We start from the raw sequence: 16,655 nt of genomic DNA, 5'->3' as shown, positions 1-16,655 counted from the left end.
TGGAATCCAAATTCTATGCAAAGGAAATAAACATTCTGTTATACATAAATGGAAGTGGGGTAAAGTTAAAGCTCTGACTTAGTCATCTTGAATGTTTTGCCAATGATTGCAGTATCAAGATTGGGATAAAAGTATCTGGCACCGATAAAAGATAAGTGAACAGGGACAAGAAAGTGATGGAGATAAAAAATAAAAGAAAAATGTGTAAGGAGTAAAAATAGCATTTTTCTATTATTGTGAATTCCCCAACTTCCTCTTGTTTTCTGGCTGGATAATTGCTATTTATATATATTTAAATTTTCATCCACAAATAGCAGCACTTAAAAATGAAAACTGAAGTTCTTAGACTTCATCTTCCCCTCTACAGTTTTCTGATTCAGTGATATATCTGCAGACATATGGAACACATCCCTAAGTAATACCATCAGCTATGGATAGTCATTCTCATGAAAGCTAATTGCTTACTTAGATAATATATTCTACTTTAACTAGTGCCTTTCACTTTGGGATAGAAATTTATGCTCAGCTTAAGGCATGTTTTCTTTTGGAAGGCGATAATTAAGAGATCAGGAGCCAGTGTTGGGAACATATTGCCCTCCCCGTCCCACCACAATGATCAAGTTCCTTCACTCACTTAACCATAAGTAACTCAAACCAAAGTTCCTGTTTAACCAGGATTTCAGTGCAAAAGTTAAGGTCATTCTCAAATCCTCACCCTGGTTAGCATTAACTGTGGTGAAGCTCGATGTCAACACTTCCTCTAAACATGGTAAGGGAGAAGGGATAATTGCCTTTAGAGAGTGGAGGAGATGAGATGATAGGGTTGCCATATTTAGAAGAGCAAAAAAGGGACACATTTGCCAATGTCTGCATTTAACTACGGATCACTATGGCAACTCTCATTTTACATACCCATGAAAAAGTGGACGTGTTCTGAAAAAAGAGGACATATGGCAGCCCTGTGTGACTTCTCATTTCTTAGCCATGGTCAGGTTTGAGTCAGTGTTATATCTCCCCCAGCCCTATTTTTCTACCCTCATGAGCAAATCTAGCCATTCTCATATGCTGTGTGAGAGTTGGGCAGAAAAGTTGTGGGTATGTCTAGGAAATGAGCCTCTGGATTCCTTGAAACTTCTTCCTGAGGAAAGAAATGCTAGCAGACATTACTATTCGATGTTGCCAGAGTTAATTATCACAAAGAATTCACTAGTATCCTCTACTACTTTTAGGGTGTGTGATCCACTGCACACTCCATTGAACTCAATGATGCTATTTTTTGAATATGAGACTATACTGTTAAAGTGGAAATGTAGTAATGATCGCTGACTTCCGGTCGGTGCCAGCGCTTAATGGCGGTCCTGCCTCCGAGCTCCGGAGAAGGACTGCTTCGCAAGTTCGGGTCTTACCCGCTACGGCGAGCGGGGGACCCCTAAAATCCCAGGCGCTGAAGCCTGAGAACAAGGAGACTCGGTGGGCACCATTTGCGCCCCCCGGTACCGTGAAAGAGCCTTTTTAAAGGCTACGGATCGACATCGGGAGTGAGCGCGGTGCTGAGAGTCGCTACCCAGCCTGCGAAGTGAAGCCGCGTCGCCATTAGCGGAGAGCGCCGATTCCTTCCTGAAAAGAAATTTGGACTGAATTCCCGTGAGTAGGAACTGAAAAACAATTGGGAAACTTTAGAAATTGAGCTGAAAGCGGGGGGTTAAATCAAGGAAGTCTGCCTCCCCCCGACTGCATGAAATTTAAAGCAGCGGAACTTTAAACTTGCATCCGATGAAACTTGCTTTCTAAGTAACTGAACCGGGCACGGGGATTTTGGATCTCCCCTCTGGCTAGCAGGGCAGAGGGGAGACGAATGAGACTGTAAATCTGCAAGATCTATTTCAAGCAAAATCCTCTGCTGTCTCGCTCTAAAAGCACGAAACGGTCTGCCTTCTCAGAGCAATAGCTCATTGAACTGACTTTGCCCACAAAGTAATACTATGATACTGTGATACAAAGTTTATACAGTGATTGGCCACAGTGTAATACAAGGGGAAACAACATAGACTGTGAAACTGTGAAACTGTGAAACTGTGGCAATTTGCAGCTACAAGTTTATAGCAATATTGACTCTGACTGTAAAATCCTTCTTTTTTACACCTTTGGACATTCTCCTTTGTTCTTGTATTTGAACTTTTTACTTTATGGCCATTTTGATTTGCTCCCCCTAGAGGGTAATGAATGTTTGACACGGCCCAGGACAGTGGAATTTCCCAGCAGAACAGCTCCCGTGGGAAGTGACCTTGACATGAGTGGTACACAGGAAGAGATTGTCACAAGAGCTAAAATAAGACAACAACAACAACAGCTGCAACAGCAGTCGTCAAAGAAAAGAGGCTCAATTTCAGCTGCAGCTCCAGGACCAGCAGGAATAACAGAACAGGAAAAAGCAGCAGCTGCCTCTATGGAAGCGGTGACAGATGCCTTGCTTAAGATAAATCAAACTCTGGAGTCTTTGACAAAACAAACTTCAGAAAATACGCAAAAATTAACAGAGATATCAGCAAGATTAAATCAGAATACAGAATCCATCAACAAACTGGTAGAGGAAAACGCAACCACACGTCAAATTGCCGAGGATGCGAAAGCTGCTGCTGGAGAGACGCAGGAGAGACTAGAACCGATTGCCAAGAAGGTCTATGAGCACGACGCAACTTTGGCCTTATGGGACTTACAGAGAAAAGAGAGAAACTTAAAACTAAGGTTGGTTCCAGAGAATGAGAGAGACAATCTCGCGGAATACCTGACACGGGAGTTTGTGGGCTGTTGGGATTTGGAGGAAGACGAATTTAAAATCACAACAGCTTTTAGACTGGGCAAAAAACAGGACAGAAAGACCCCGAGAGACTGCTTGATCACACTCAGATCCAAGGAAGAAAGAGACAAAATCCTAGGATTACACTTTCAAAAGGCCCTTCAAATTGGTAACTCAACTGTACAGATCTTTAAAGACATCCCAAAATACATCCTGGACTTAAGAAACTTCTACAAGGATTTGGCCCTCTTGCTAAAGAAAAACAACATCCGTTTTAGGTGGGAATTCCCACAAGGACTGTCATTTGACTATAAATTAAAAAAGGTGAAAATAAAGACAATCCAAGATAAAGATAAATTTCTGGCAAGACACCAGGAGGACCTCCAGAAGGGGACTGTGGACGTACTGGCAGAACAGAGGAGAGCACTAGACATTCTCAACCTTTCGATTGGACAGAAACCATTACCATCAGAAGAAGAGCAACAACTTGGAGCTGTTGGAGGAGCTATAAGAAAACAATAAGATGGCTCTACAATTCCTTAGCTGGAATTGTAATGGACTGAATGGGCCTTTGAAGAGAAGACAAGTATTTCACATTTTGAACAGAGAACAATTGGATTTGATATGCCTACAAGAAACACACATAACCAGAGCCCATAGGAGACTACTTACAAACAAAAGGCTAGGACAAGAATTTGTTTCATCAGATAAAGTTAAGAAAAGAGGAGTTGTAATATATGTGAAAGAAAAATGGGCCCCAAAAATGATTTTTAAAGATGAACAAGGGAGATATTTGGCAGTGGAGATACAAGTACAAGGAGAAAAACTGTTAGTTGTTGGAATTTATGCACCAAACGAAGGCAAATCTGACTTCTTTAAGAGACTTCATGAAACCCTTACGGACTATCTGGACTATAATATGATAATGATGGGAGACATGAATGGCGTGGTCTCTACGAATATGGATAAGTCACAAAGACTAACAATCACTAAGGAAGGGAGACTGCCTAAGACTTTCTTTGAAATGACTGAAAACATGGACTTGATAGATATATGGAGAGTAAGGAACCCTCTGGAGAGAGAGGGAACCTTTTTCTCCCAAGCAATGCTGACCTGGACCAGAATCGATCAAATCTGGATTACTAGTGGTATGGCTCCAAAGATTAAGAAGGTAGAAATCTGCCCAAAAACTTGCTCCGACCATAACGCCGTGAAGATGGAAATGAAACTAACATCAACTGGTCAATTTAGATGGAGAATGAATGACACCCTCTTTCGAGACAAGGAAATTCTTACGAAGGCCCAAAAAACTTTAAAAGACTATTTTGAAATAAATTTGAGGGCTGACGTTGAGAAAAGAGTGATCTGGGACGCAAGTAAAGCCGTGATGCGAGGCTTCTTGATTCAACAAAACTCAATAAAGAAGAAAAAACAGAATGAGAAAAAAGAAAAGATCTTGGAAAAGATAAAGGAAGGAGAGAAAAAACTAAGAGCAAAGCCAAAGTCCCAGGAGATTTTAAGAGAGATTAAGCTATATCAGTCACAATATATGGAATTGATGAACCTAGAGATTGAATGGAAGATAAAACAGATGAAGCAAAAGACATTCGAATCGGCAAACAAATGTGGTAAACTTCTGGCATGGCAATTGAAGAAAAGGCAGAAATTAAATACAGTCACAAGTCTAGAAGTGGATGGAAAGAACATATCTAAACCTAATGAGATTAGAAACTGTTTCTTAGGCTATTTTAAAAAGCTTTATACCCAAGGCCCGCAAAATGAAGAAGATATAGACAAATTCCTTGGAAAATTTGGATTACAAAAAATCTCTCATCAAAACAAGATTGATTTGAACCAGAGAATATCAGAGCAAGAGATAGAGGCTGCCATTCAGAATATGCAACTAGGCAAATCTCCAGGACCAGATGGGCTGACTTCAAGATACTACAAATCACTGAAGGAATGGTTGATTCAACCACTGAAAGAAGTCTGTAATGAGATTCTTGAGGGAAAAAGGGCACCTGAATCGTGGAAAGAAGCATATATTTCACTCATACCAAAGACAGAGACTGAAAAGACTCAATTGAAGAACTACCGCCCAATATCTTTACTCAATGTGGATTACAAAATTTTTGCAGACATTTTGGCAAAAAGACTTAAAAGAGTGTTGATGGAGAAGATTCATAGGGACCAGGCAGGCTTTCTCCCTAAAAGACACCTGGCAGACAATGTTAGAAATGTGATAGACATTTTGGAAAAGCTAGAGGTGAATATAAACACCAAAGCAGTATTGATCTTTGTGGACGCGGAGAAAGCCTTTGATAATATTTCCTGGAGCTTTATGTTAAAGAATCTTCAGGGGATGGGGGTAGGTAAAGGTTTTGAGAATGGTATGGCTGCAATATATTCTGAACAAAAAGCTAAATTGATTGTAAATAATGTAGTGACGGAGGAACTTAAGATAGAGAAAGGAACACGACAAGGGTGTCCAATCTCCCCATTACTTTTTATTTCAGTCCTGGAGGTGTTGCTGAATATGATAAGGGAAGACCAGCAGGTCAAGGGTGTCCAGGTCGGAGCTAAACATTACAAGTTAAGAGCGTTTGCAGATGACCTAGTATTGACTTTGCAAGAGCCAAACGCTAGTACGAAAAAGGTGTTAGAAATAATACAACAGTTTGGCCAGGTAGCTGGATTCAAGCTGAATAAACAAAAAACCAAAGTCTTAGGCAAAAATCTAACAGATGCAGAAAAGGAGAAGTTCCAAGAGGAGACAGGGTTGACACTGGTCAAGAAGGTGAAATATCTAGGGGTCTATTTGACATCAAAAAATGTGAATTTGTATAAAGATAACTATGAAAAATGTTGGTCGGAAATTAAAAAAGACTTAGAAATTTGGTCAAATTTGAAACTGTCAATGCTAGGCCGAATCGCTGTGATTAAAATGAATGTATTGCCTAGAATGTTATTTTTGTTTCAGACCTTGCAGATCCTGGATAAGATGGAATGTTTTAAGAGGTGGCAGAAAGATATTTCAAAATTTGTCTGGCAGGGCAAAAAGCCCAGAATTAAATTTAAAATACTGACAGATGCGAAGGAAAGAGGGGGATTTGCCCTGCCGGACTTGAAATTGTACTATGAGGCAGCAGCATTTTGCTGGCTGAAAGAATGGATGCTCCTCGAAAATACAGACATCTTAGATCTGGAAGGTTTCAACAACTCTTTTGGTTGGCACGCATATTTATGGTATGATAAAGTTAACAGTATTTTCAAGAATCACATTGTTAGAAAAGCATTGTTTAATGTTTGGAGAAGATACAAAGACCTTTTGGAAAACAAAACCCCTAGATGGGTCTCACCAGTGGAGGCCAAAGCAGTGAAGAAACTCAATATGGAGGTCGGATGGCCGAAGTATTGGGAAATTTTGGAACAAGATGGAGATAAGTTGAGATTGCAAAGCTATGAGAAACTGAAGCATAAGGTACAAAATTGGTTTCAGTATCATCAAATAGTGGAATTTTTCAAACAGGACAGGAAAATTGGTTTCCAGATGGAAAAATCAAAATTAGAAACTGAACTGCTAGAACCTAATACTAAGAATTTATCCAGAATGTATAATTTGTTGCTGAAATGGAATACACAGGAGGAAACAGTCAAATCAGCCATGATTAAATGGGCACAGGATGTTGGTCATAACATTATGTCAGATGACTGGGAATGGTTATGGAACACCGGTATTAAATTTACGGCATGTAATGCCTTAAAGGAAAACATTATGAAAATGGTGTACAGGTGGTACATGACCCCAGTCAAGCTGGCAAAAATTTATCATTTGCCCGATAACAAATGTTGGAAATGTAAAGAGACTGAAGGTACCTTCTACCACCTTTGGTGGACATGCCCGAAGATTAAGGCTTTTTGGGAAAAGATCTATAATGAAATGAAAAAGGTACTTAAATGTACTTTTCCTAAAAAGCCAGAGGTCTTTCTCCTGGGCATTGTCGGCCAATTGGTGTCGAAGAAGGACCGAACTTTCTTTATGTATGCTACAACAGCAGCAAGAATCCTCATCGCAAAGTATTGGAAGACACAAGATTTACCCACTCTGGAAGAATGGCAGATGAAAGTGATGGACTATATGACATTGGCTGAGATGACAGGCAGAATCCGTGACCAACGAAAAGAGACGGTGGAAGAAGAATGGAGAAAATTTAAAAGTTACCTTAAGGACTACTATAAACTTAATGAATGTTAATGTGCTGTGGTTTTTAGAAACAAAGGGATACAGTGATATAAGATCAGAACATAGAGAGGACTAAGATGACAGAGGTTGAAAAGTAACAATTGGGAGTTGCTACAAAACTTTGGACATTGGGATGCAGAAAGGGGAGGTATGGGGAAGTCCCAGAAAAGAGGTTTATGAAAATATGTTATGAATTTATACATGTATGTTTGTTCTTTCTGTGTTTGTTTGTCTTTAAAAATTCTGAAAAACCAATAAAAATTTTATAAAAAAAAAAAGGAAATGTAGTAATGATCAGACCACTGATCACTGCAAACCCTGATTGTACATGTGAATGTTTTGGGGTGGGGGAGATGGGATAGTTCAAAGAAACCAAAACTGAGGTGCAATCTATAAGGCTGTGTTCACATGGAAGCTTGTTCCATTTACATGACTTTCCCCTAATTGTTAAGTTCTGAATTATACTTGCCCTTTCACATGATGTAAAAGCCTGTTTTGGAACTATAGGGGAATATAGGGTTTAGAGCTTGCTTCCATGTTATTTGCTTTCAGGTAAAAAAAATAAAATCCGTTTGTAAATAATATGGAAATGAATGCTAAGTCTGCGCTGTATTCTACTAAAGTTCCACTGTACTCTGCTATAGTTCCAGAAATGGCTTTTCTGTTGTGTGAAAGCTGAAATATAATTATGGAAACTAACAGTTAGGTAAACTTTCTGAAAATGGAACAAACTGCATTGTGAATGCAGCCTAAATTGCCTGAAACCAAATCCACAAATGGGGGTTAACAGGCAGCATCTTCCCCTCATCCCACTGAATTCTCTGTTGTCACAGCATCTGGCAAAAGGCTTCACACAACTTGCTTGCCTCCAGAATTTGGAGGTGGAAAAGACCATTTTGACTTGGCTCAATTCAAAGCAGAGGCGAGGCAAGAACCTTTCATTGCCCAGCCGTCTTTTTCATGTTCAATTACCTCAGCTTCCGATTAACATTGTGGTCATGTAACTGATAAAGTATGACAAAATATTACAGGGATATTACCCTCAAGTAAGTATAGCAGAGTGATAGCAGAGGCTTTTGTTTTAAAAAACTGGAACTTGAAAATATGCTCTCAAAGCTGGTTGGCAGTTCCAAAAGCATGAATACACCATAAAGTTTTAAGAGATGACTAATAATCGCAGTCATTTGTCCTAAATTAAAGTCCCAGAGTGTCGGTCACAATCTTTAAAGAGTTAGCGTTTCAAGTGCTTAGCATTAAAACAGTTCAATAACATCCACAATTTCATTGATTGGCTGCTAACACTACCTGGACAGAGGGCAGTGTTATTGCAAACCCTTGATTCTCTTAAAGGGCCGCTGCAGTGTGTCCCGTAAGGTGATACACAAGTTCTGGTTCGCACCTGCGACCCTTGACCACAAGTAACTGAACATGTACTCCACTGGGCCCACTCTTCCACACCAGATTCACCTGTATCCAAGACAATAAACAAACATGAATACAGCAATGAGTATTAATATAGATTTGTAGTAAAATAATAATAATAATAATAATGGCATGCAAGCATCATTTAGAAAATAATAAGAATGATACATTATATTTAAAATAAAAGATTCACTAAAAGAAAGCACCTATGGAAAAATATGCAGCAGAGTCGAAAATAAACACTTGAAAAAGAAAAGTGTCATGTAATATGTGGTATTAAAAACAAAGAAACTGGGATCTGGTTTTACTGGCATTCACCATTTTAGTCCGCTGCCTTTCATTGTTCTAGAAATTGCACTGCTCTCTGGACCCTACACCAACAGAGAAATCTATTTTAGATGACAGAAGAACAAATGAATGCACATGAATTATAATTATCACATCAAAATGAAAGTGGAGGGATGACAGCAAAAAAACCCAACCACCCTCCATTTTTTAAATAAAATAAACTTGAAGGTTGTAATGTGCTTTTCTTTTTTAATCTATCATTTCTTTTTCTACTGGAAAAAGCTCCAAAAGTTTAAAATATGAAACTTCTTCACCCTAGTTTGTGCGTTCTAAATAAAGAATGGCTTCTTCTTCTTACAGTTACACAAAGCACTAGATAAACACTGGGAAGAAGAAGTTCGATTTTTCTTATTGCCTATGTTACAAAAATACTGACTTCCCACATTCCAAATCAATTAAGGGGGAACAAATTTAAACTTAATCCAGACAAAACAGAGGTGCTTTTGGTCAATTGGAAGGCAGCACAGGGAATAGGGATTCAGGCTGTGCTGGATGGCCTAACACAGATACAGGCTGACAGTTTATGGGCGCTCAGGTTTCTGCATTTGTACAGTTGAAGGTAGTGCATCAGCTGTGCCTAGTCCTTGAGATGTCTGATTTGGCTGCAACAGCACACATCTTAGTTACATCCCATTTGGATTACTGCACTCTACGTAGTGCAGCTTTTGAAATGTGCTCCAAAACTTAAAATGGCTCAAAGAGCTGCAGCCAGATTGCCGACCATGGCTGGTTACAGGGAACATAAGACCCATTTGCTTTAATAGATTTTATGTATGTATATAGTTTTCCTTTGGTGTTTTTTTTTAAATGGTTGCTGGGTTTCCCCTATGTATTTAGTAGTTCTCATTTTTATATGTAAGCTGCCTTGAGTCCTGTCAGGGAAAAGGGTAGGGGATAAATAAATAAATAAGCAAATAGTAATAATAGTAATAACAACAATAATATTCTCACTTCCTGTGTGAAATGGAAGGCCTTGAGCGTATTTACTTAACTCACCCTATATACATACAGTATATGAAAGGGATATTTGTCTTGCAGCCCTAATAATACTGACTAATGGTTGGATCCAGAGGAAATCAGTCATGTTTAGTTAGCTAGTTGCCTAACACAGAGCATTCTGTAAGTGACTTACAATCAAGTTTAAAGCATTAAGATTTTTTTAAAGCCATCAATTGAAATCAATGGAGCACTTAAAAAATAATAATTAGAATAGGTCATGACAAATTATCCATGACAGACTTCTCCCATTTATTTCAATGGGACTAAAGCATGGCCAACTTCCTCTGGATTCAATACTCTGGGACCTGTTTAAAACATGGTAAAGATCTTGCTGCAGTAACAATCTTGTACACTCCTAAGTAAGGCTTTTAAATTTTATTTAATTTCCTACACGCCTGACATTTGCTTTTGCCTTTGTCAAGGTTGCTTAAAGGAAAGGCCAAAATGGAACCCATAGTCAAAGCTGTGCTCAATTTGTTCCTCATTATGTAAATTAGATCTATACACTGAATGCAAATGATCATTTATCCCACAAAGACCTACTGACAGTGTACTAGCGTTAAAATCTAAATATTCAGTAATAATAGTGTTTTCTTATTCTTAATAGTACTTCCTTATTATTGAAATTTTCATTATTATTGAAATGGTCAATAGTATCTCTTAGAGTGGTGAATGGCACTATTTAGTGGGAATAAATTCCAAAGAAAATCCTCATTATGACATATTTTACATGGTTGTTTTTGTATAAATTTTTTCAAAATTATATATGGATGTTTTATGATGGCCTATATTTGTAATGCCTAATAAAGGTTTGGCGATGGAAGTAAGAAAGAAATTTTCATTTTTCAGTGTTGTGTGGGCCTATATTTGTAATGCCTAATAAAGGTTTGGCGATGGAAGTAAGAAAGAAATTATCATTTTCAGTGTTGTGTGGGTCTCTGCAATTTGATTATTAAAAGACAGAACACATGTAATATGACTGGGTGTTGAATTTTTTATTATTGGCAGTGACAAGCACTGCTGAGCAGGTTGTCTGAAATGTAGAGGAGGACAAATGTTCAAGGCAAGCTTCACCTAACCTCAATTTCTTCCTCATAAGTAGGGATGGGAGAACCTGTCAATTTTTGTTTCTCCCAGTTCTACATTGAAGTTCAGCTTCTGCATCAGTTTAAAAAAGCATAATGAAAACCAGCAAACTTCTCCTAATGAACACATATGTATGGAATTTTGCCTAACATACATGCTTTTGCAAAGCAATTTGCACCAATATAATGTGCTTTTATGTTATTTTCACTATTATGCACAGTTTTGGTATATGTTATACATACACGTTAGTTGGCTGGAGAACTGCATTGCAAAATTCAGACAAGTGTGAATTTTGAAGAATGGCTGCATTTTGGTTGCTCATTGTTTTGGAAATTGTGAAGTATGCCTATAGTACGCCTATAAATGCAAACTGAATCAAATCTCTTTCTCTTTCCCTATCACAAGTATCAAATGCCTTGGACCTTTGTCCTGCTTTGCATCTGATTACTCTACGGACAAATCTAAATGTAGTAATTTATCTCGAATTTCTATATGCACATTTAAGCTGCAAACAAGTGAATATTTATGTAACTAATTCCAACACAGGCAGCAACCATTTTACGATATGTGATCAAACACACACTCATTGCTGCTGACCTGGAAGTCGCCTGAAAATGGGGCCAGAATGGGGTGGGCATATGCACACTCCATCGATGTGCATGGGGTTCAATTTTTTCTATAGACTGAACCACTGCCTATGCTTCATGTTGACTGAAATGAATGGGAGACGATGATGTTTTAAATACCTTTTCCTTGCTTTGCTCCATTCCCTCAACTCTACACAATCTTGCCAGACAAGTGCCTTGTCTTGCTACAATGGTTCCTTGAGAGTCTGGGAACAACATGCAAATGAAACTCCAACACGAACAAGGATTTTGGATTCTCTTTGCTTCCTTTGAAAGAGGATGGGGAAATCTACTTGCAGGCATGTAGGTGTGGGCCAGAGACCTCTGAATTGACATTTAATGCCTTGCACTAAATTAGGATACAAGAGATGTTTTACTTTCTCATGGGCTCGGTCCTTAAAGCATTGATACTTTCCCTCAAAGCACTAAGGGTGATTTAGGCCATAAATAAATATTAAAAATTAATTTTAAAAGAGTTGCAAAAGCATGAGTTATTGACTGGAGCAGCTCATGAATCCATTTAACACTTACCTGCATTATAATCATACAATCCATTATGCCTAAAGAGAGGACAATCTGGAGGAATGCACAACTTGTGGTTGGAAAGGAACAGACAGTCATGCTGCAGTCTTGTGCTGTTAGGACCAATGACCACGATGCCCTGCTTGCAATAAGCTGTGTGCTTGCTGTGATATATGATAACCGTCTCCTTCCTTTACCATGCACTCAGCTGCCTAGTTTAGTCATGATTCGGCAACGTATTTCCCACCCACCTCCATCCTGCTGATCATACTTTGAAAGAGAAATAAGATGCACGGAGATGCAAGATGATGACAGTTTTACAATAAGCCAAAATTAATCCACATCTCTGCAGGAGCAGAGATCATGTCATCTTGTCTTAAGATATGCTTATAGAGATTTGTTTCACTGCTTATATACAGATCTCCTCATTCTACAAAGGTTTCCCTGTGCCTTTCAATGGAAGGGGGCAAATGATGCATGTACAAAACTAGCTCTCCATGTTCTAGGGAAGTGAAGGGGACAGTCTGCAAGTGCAAAAGTTCTGTGTGAGGATCAGAGTGATAAATGGGCACATGAATGCAGCATAATTTCAGCCCGAAATGTTTGGACATGTTGTATTGCCTGCTATCAGACACACACAATCTGCCACTCCCTAGCACCCCCCCCCATTTTTAGTAATTTTGTTTTTGTTTTTTTGCAGGGGGCAAGGACGAGTTCAAGGGGAGAACAAATCCATTATTCTGAACAATTTCAACCATTTTGCGGAAATAATTGTATGGCATGACACGCAACCAGGATTTTATTTCTAGACTCTTTTATTATTATTAATTTGTCTTTACATAAAAGGAAAATCAACCAGAAATAATCTTAAGTCACAGAAACAAATGAATGCCATATCCAAAAGGTTTTTTTTTATCATGCTTATTAATTTCTGAATGCGTACAGGTAAATCTATGATGCATGTTAGAAGATCCTAATGATTCTACTGAAGGAGATACAACATTAATTTAACCAAGAGAAAAGAAAAGCCGCACAGTGAACCACATACGCAATGATCAGTAACAAAAAGGAAAAGGAAAAGAAAACCAGGATGAAAAAAAAGTAAGAGATGGATATTAGTAACTATGTTGAAAAAAGCGCACAGTATTTTGTAAAATAAATTATTCTGCAGTATGCAAGCTACAGAATGGCCAGTTTACATATAACACTTAACCAAACGATGGCTTGGTAAGAACGAGCAAAACTGTGAGTACCCAGAGCAAAAATTGTGGCCACTTCACTCCTCCCCTGGTCCTGTTGCTGCTGCACTACCAATAGGTAAGCCATGGTTTGGCGTAGCATTACATGAAGCCTCATGGGTTGTCTTCCCCAAAACACCAAAAGTTGTAAACCAAGAGGAAACCTTGGTTACATCTCATTGTTTGGGAGAGGAGCTAGACAAACCATTAGTTTGGATTTATATGCAGCACTGATCCAAAACATAGTTTAGTGCAATATGAGGATCAAGGAAGACGTGAAGTGCTTGTGATTTTTGCTCTGGATATCCACACACTTGTTTGTTCTCAGCAAGCCATAGTTTGGCTTAGCATGGCATGCAAACTGGCCCACTGTTTCCTCGGTATTATGCAAGCGTTTTCAAGCGAGGATTTTGGAAAAGAAGCTGGGGGAGAATTAAATATTCACCTCCTCTTCCCATTTGCCCCATAATCATCACCTCTTCATATTTTTACAATGGATAGAGGGTACTGTTTTCTAAGGATCCAAGTAAGTGCACTGAAGTATATGCTAAAGCAAACTGCATATATATATATATATATATATATATATATATATATATATATATGAAGAGCTACAGCAGACTATGGCACAGTTCTATGGTAATTCTTTGGGACTAAGAAGCAGACTAAAAGCGGTCAGAAGAAGCTGATATAATAAACCTGCTGGAATTGTCAATAAAGTACAGTGCTGCTGGAAAAGATATGTGACTAAATATCTTTTGGAATTCTATGTATAATTTACAGCTGTACATGGGCCACTGATTAAACCAAAGTTAAATCCTCTTATGCCCCTTGATTTACTCTGAAGATTTTAAAGCACACCTTAGCTTAAAACCAATGGGACTTAACAGTGCTTAACTTTGACTGAATCATACTTATATTTTCTAGGCATTATAACTGGGTTTCAAGGTATGATCCAGAGAGCCCCCTTATGTATGCCTCTTTTGAGAGTGATTTATATCGGATGTTTGTGGTGCTGTATCAGGTCACAGCCTCTTGTTCCCATGTTCAGTTAACATCCACACACACACACACACACACACACACACACACACGTAAAGCATGGGAGCTGTTTCAAGGTGATAAGATACCTCCTTGCATGGGCACGTGTGAATAGTACAAAACCACTTATGTGGGGCTGATCACATGGGTCTTTCCCATGGAATCAGTACACTGTGAGAGAGCATGTCAATTCCATGGGGAAATATGCAAATGGTCAGCCCAGCCCATGTGGCCACATTATTCACAGGCATGCCCCTGCAGTGTAGGATTCTACCATATTGAAGTAGCTCCCCTTAAAGGTGAAGTTTTCCAGATAGTAATGTTCATGATAAGAGTCTTTTGCTTAATTTTGCTAGAGTGTTTGGAGTGTTCCTACTCTAGGAGTATAGTGGCGTCCTATACCTATACCTTGAAAAATCAGGATGCACTATAATAGAATCATAGCTAATTTACTAATGTGGGTCTATAAGCACTATGGTTGTGGGAAAATGTGGGTGAGGGGATTGGTGGGTTCATGCTTAATATATTGTACAGAACAAGACATTTCAGGAAACACAGTGTGCCATTTAGCACAATCAATGGATGATAAGTTCAAAGACTGTGCTATTTGGGTGATAACTATAAGGTATCACTTGATAACTTGAACTTGTGCAACTCCTATAATCAGTCACCCCACAAGGGACCACTGATTACATCAATTACCCAGCAATGGATATCAAGGGTGGGAGGAGATATGATTATCATATGACCTACCACACAATAGCTAGAGCTTAGAAGCTTATAAGGCGTCACCTACTCCTTATATACAATGAAGGCCTCCATGTTAAGATGTTAGATTTTGCTAAATCTTACAAAACACTGTCGTAACAGGTACAATCTATTCCTTGATTGCATTCTGAATACAAGTTACTCCATCACACATACACTTATTTCATGGAATTACATGGAATAAGTGGTTGGGCGTTTGTGGCCTTGGTTGGGCGTTTGTGGCCTAATGATAAAGAAACATATGTGCTAATAGCTGTAATTTACCCCTGAATAATCCCACTACAGTGTGGAGTAAGTGGTTTAAGGATAATGATCCTAGTTGATAAATAATTATGGAGAGAAAGCTTCATTCAAAAGAAAAATGGCACCGAGCTTGCTGAAACAACACTGGTCTTTTCTTTTTCAGTGTACAGTGGTGCCTCGCAAGACGAAAATAATCCGTTCTGCGAGTCTCTTCGTCTAGCAGTTTTTTCGTCTTGCGAAGCAACCCTATTAGCGGCTTAGCGGATTAGCGCTATTAGCGGTTTAGCGGCTATTAAAGGCTTAGCGGCTTAGCAGCTAAAAGGCTATTAGCGGCTTAGCGGATTAGAAAAAGCGAAAAAAATCGCAAGACTCGCAAGACGTTTTCGTCTTGCGAAGCAAGCCCATAGGGAAATTCGTCTTGCAAAGCGCATCGAAAAACGGAAAACCCTTTCGTCTAGCGGGTTTTTCGTCTTGCGAGGCATTCGTCTTGCGGGGCACCACTGTAGCTTCTATGAGTAAATAATTTCATTTAGCGAACAATGTGCATAACTTTTTATTTGCATTGATGTATTTGGCCAGGTTCATTTGCTAGTTTTCAAGTGCTTTAACTGGTTTAGCAAACTTTCTGGCATCTGATCCAGATATAGCCATGTGCAAATATGTATGCACAGCCTAAGACAATTGACTGGGATCCCCTTCTGAGATGCAATGCACTAGTACACTTTGAAGTACCAATGAGAGCTGCACTCAATGCCTAACACTCACTCATCTGGGAATAAGGTAGTGGAACTTTTTGTTCCACCCATTCATATTTACTTCTGAGTAAGCATATACAGGTTTGTACGGTAAGTGCAGGTTTTTATTTTCAAGTCAACAGAATTGGATAATCAGGGCCTTGTTAAAGGAGCATTACAAAGAACATCTTATAAGTTGAACACTGAGGTTCTTTTATTTTCCTTTAGTATATTACTTCTGGTTTTCTGATTTCCCATTGAGTAACTATCCAGTCACTTTGAGGAGGAATCAAGGGAATGGGCCAACTCTGCTCCCACCCAGGAGAAGTGCAAGCAAGTCTCATGGCTCCATATATCAGTACCTCTTTATTATTATTGTGCATGCTAATTGGCACCTTGTGTGGGGAGAGGAAAGGCACTCCCAGGGGCACAGATATGGCCCCGAGACTACTCTGTGAGTATCTAGGCATCTTATTTATGAAACAGACATATGTGTCCTTAATAGGGGCTACACTTAATTTCCTTCTAAGAAGCTGTGTTGTTGTTTTGTGTGCTTTTCCTTAAATGTTTACATTCAACATCATTATT

At 38.9% G+C, this 16,655-nt stretch overlaps 1 protein-coding gene across 5 annotated transcripts in view; it reads right to left on the bottom strand.

Annotated features, from left to right (window-relative positions):
- The window catches only part of ADGRB3 (adhesion G protein-coupled receptor B3), a 466,862-nt gene that overhangs the window by 295,767 nt on the left and 154,440 nt on the right, over positions 1 to 16,655 (bottom strand). For all 5 annotated transcript variants that reach the window (XM_081186906.1, XM_081186903.1, XM_081186902.1 and 2 more), the window contains one exon: positions 8,346 to 8,507. In XM_081186906.1, coding sequence (XP_081043032.1) covers positions 8,346 to 8,507 — 162 coding nt within the window. The remainder of the gene's footprint in view (positions 1 to 8,345; positions 8,508 to 16,655) is intronic.

This window comes from Podarcis bocagei (assembly GCF_964188305.1).
Source record: "Podarcis bocagei genome assembly, chromosome: 3".
NCBI classification, from domain to species: Eukaryota; Metazoa; Chordata; class Lepidosauria; order Squamata; family Lacertidae; genus Podarcis; species Podarcis bocagei.
This window is presented reverse-complemented; position numbering and strand designations above follow the sequence as displayed.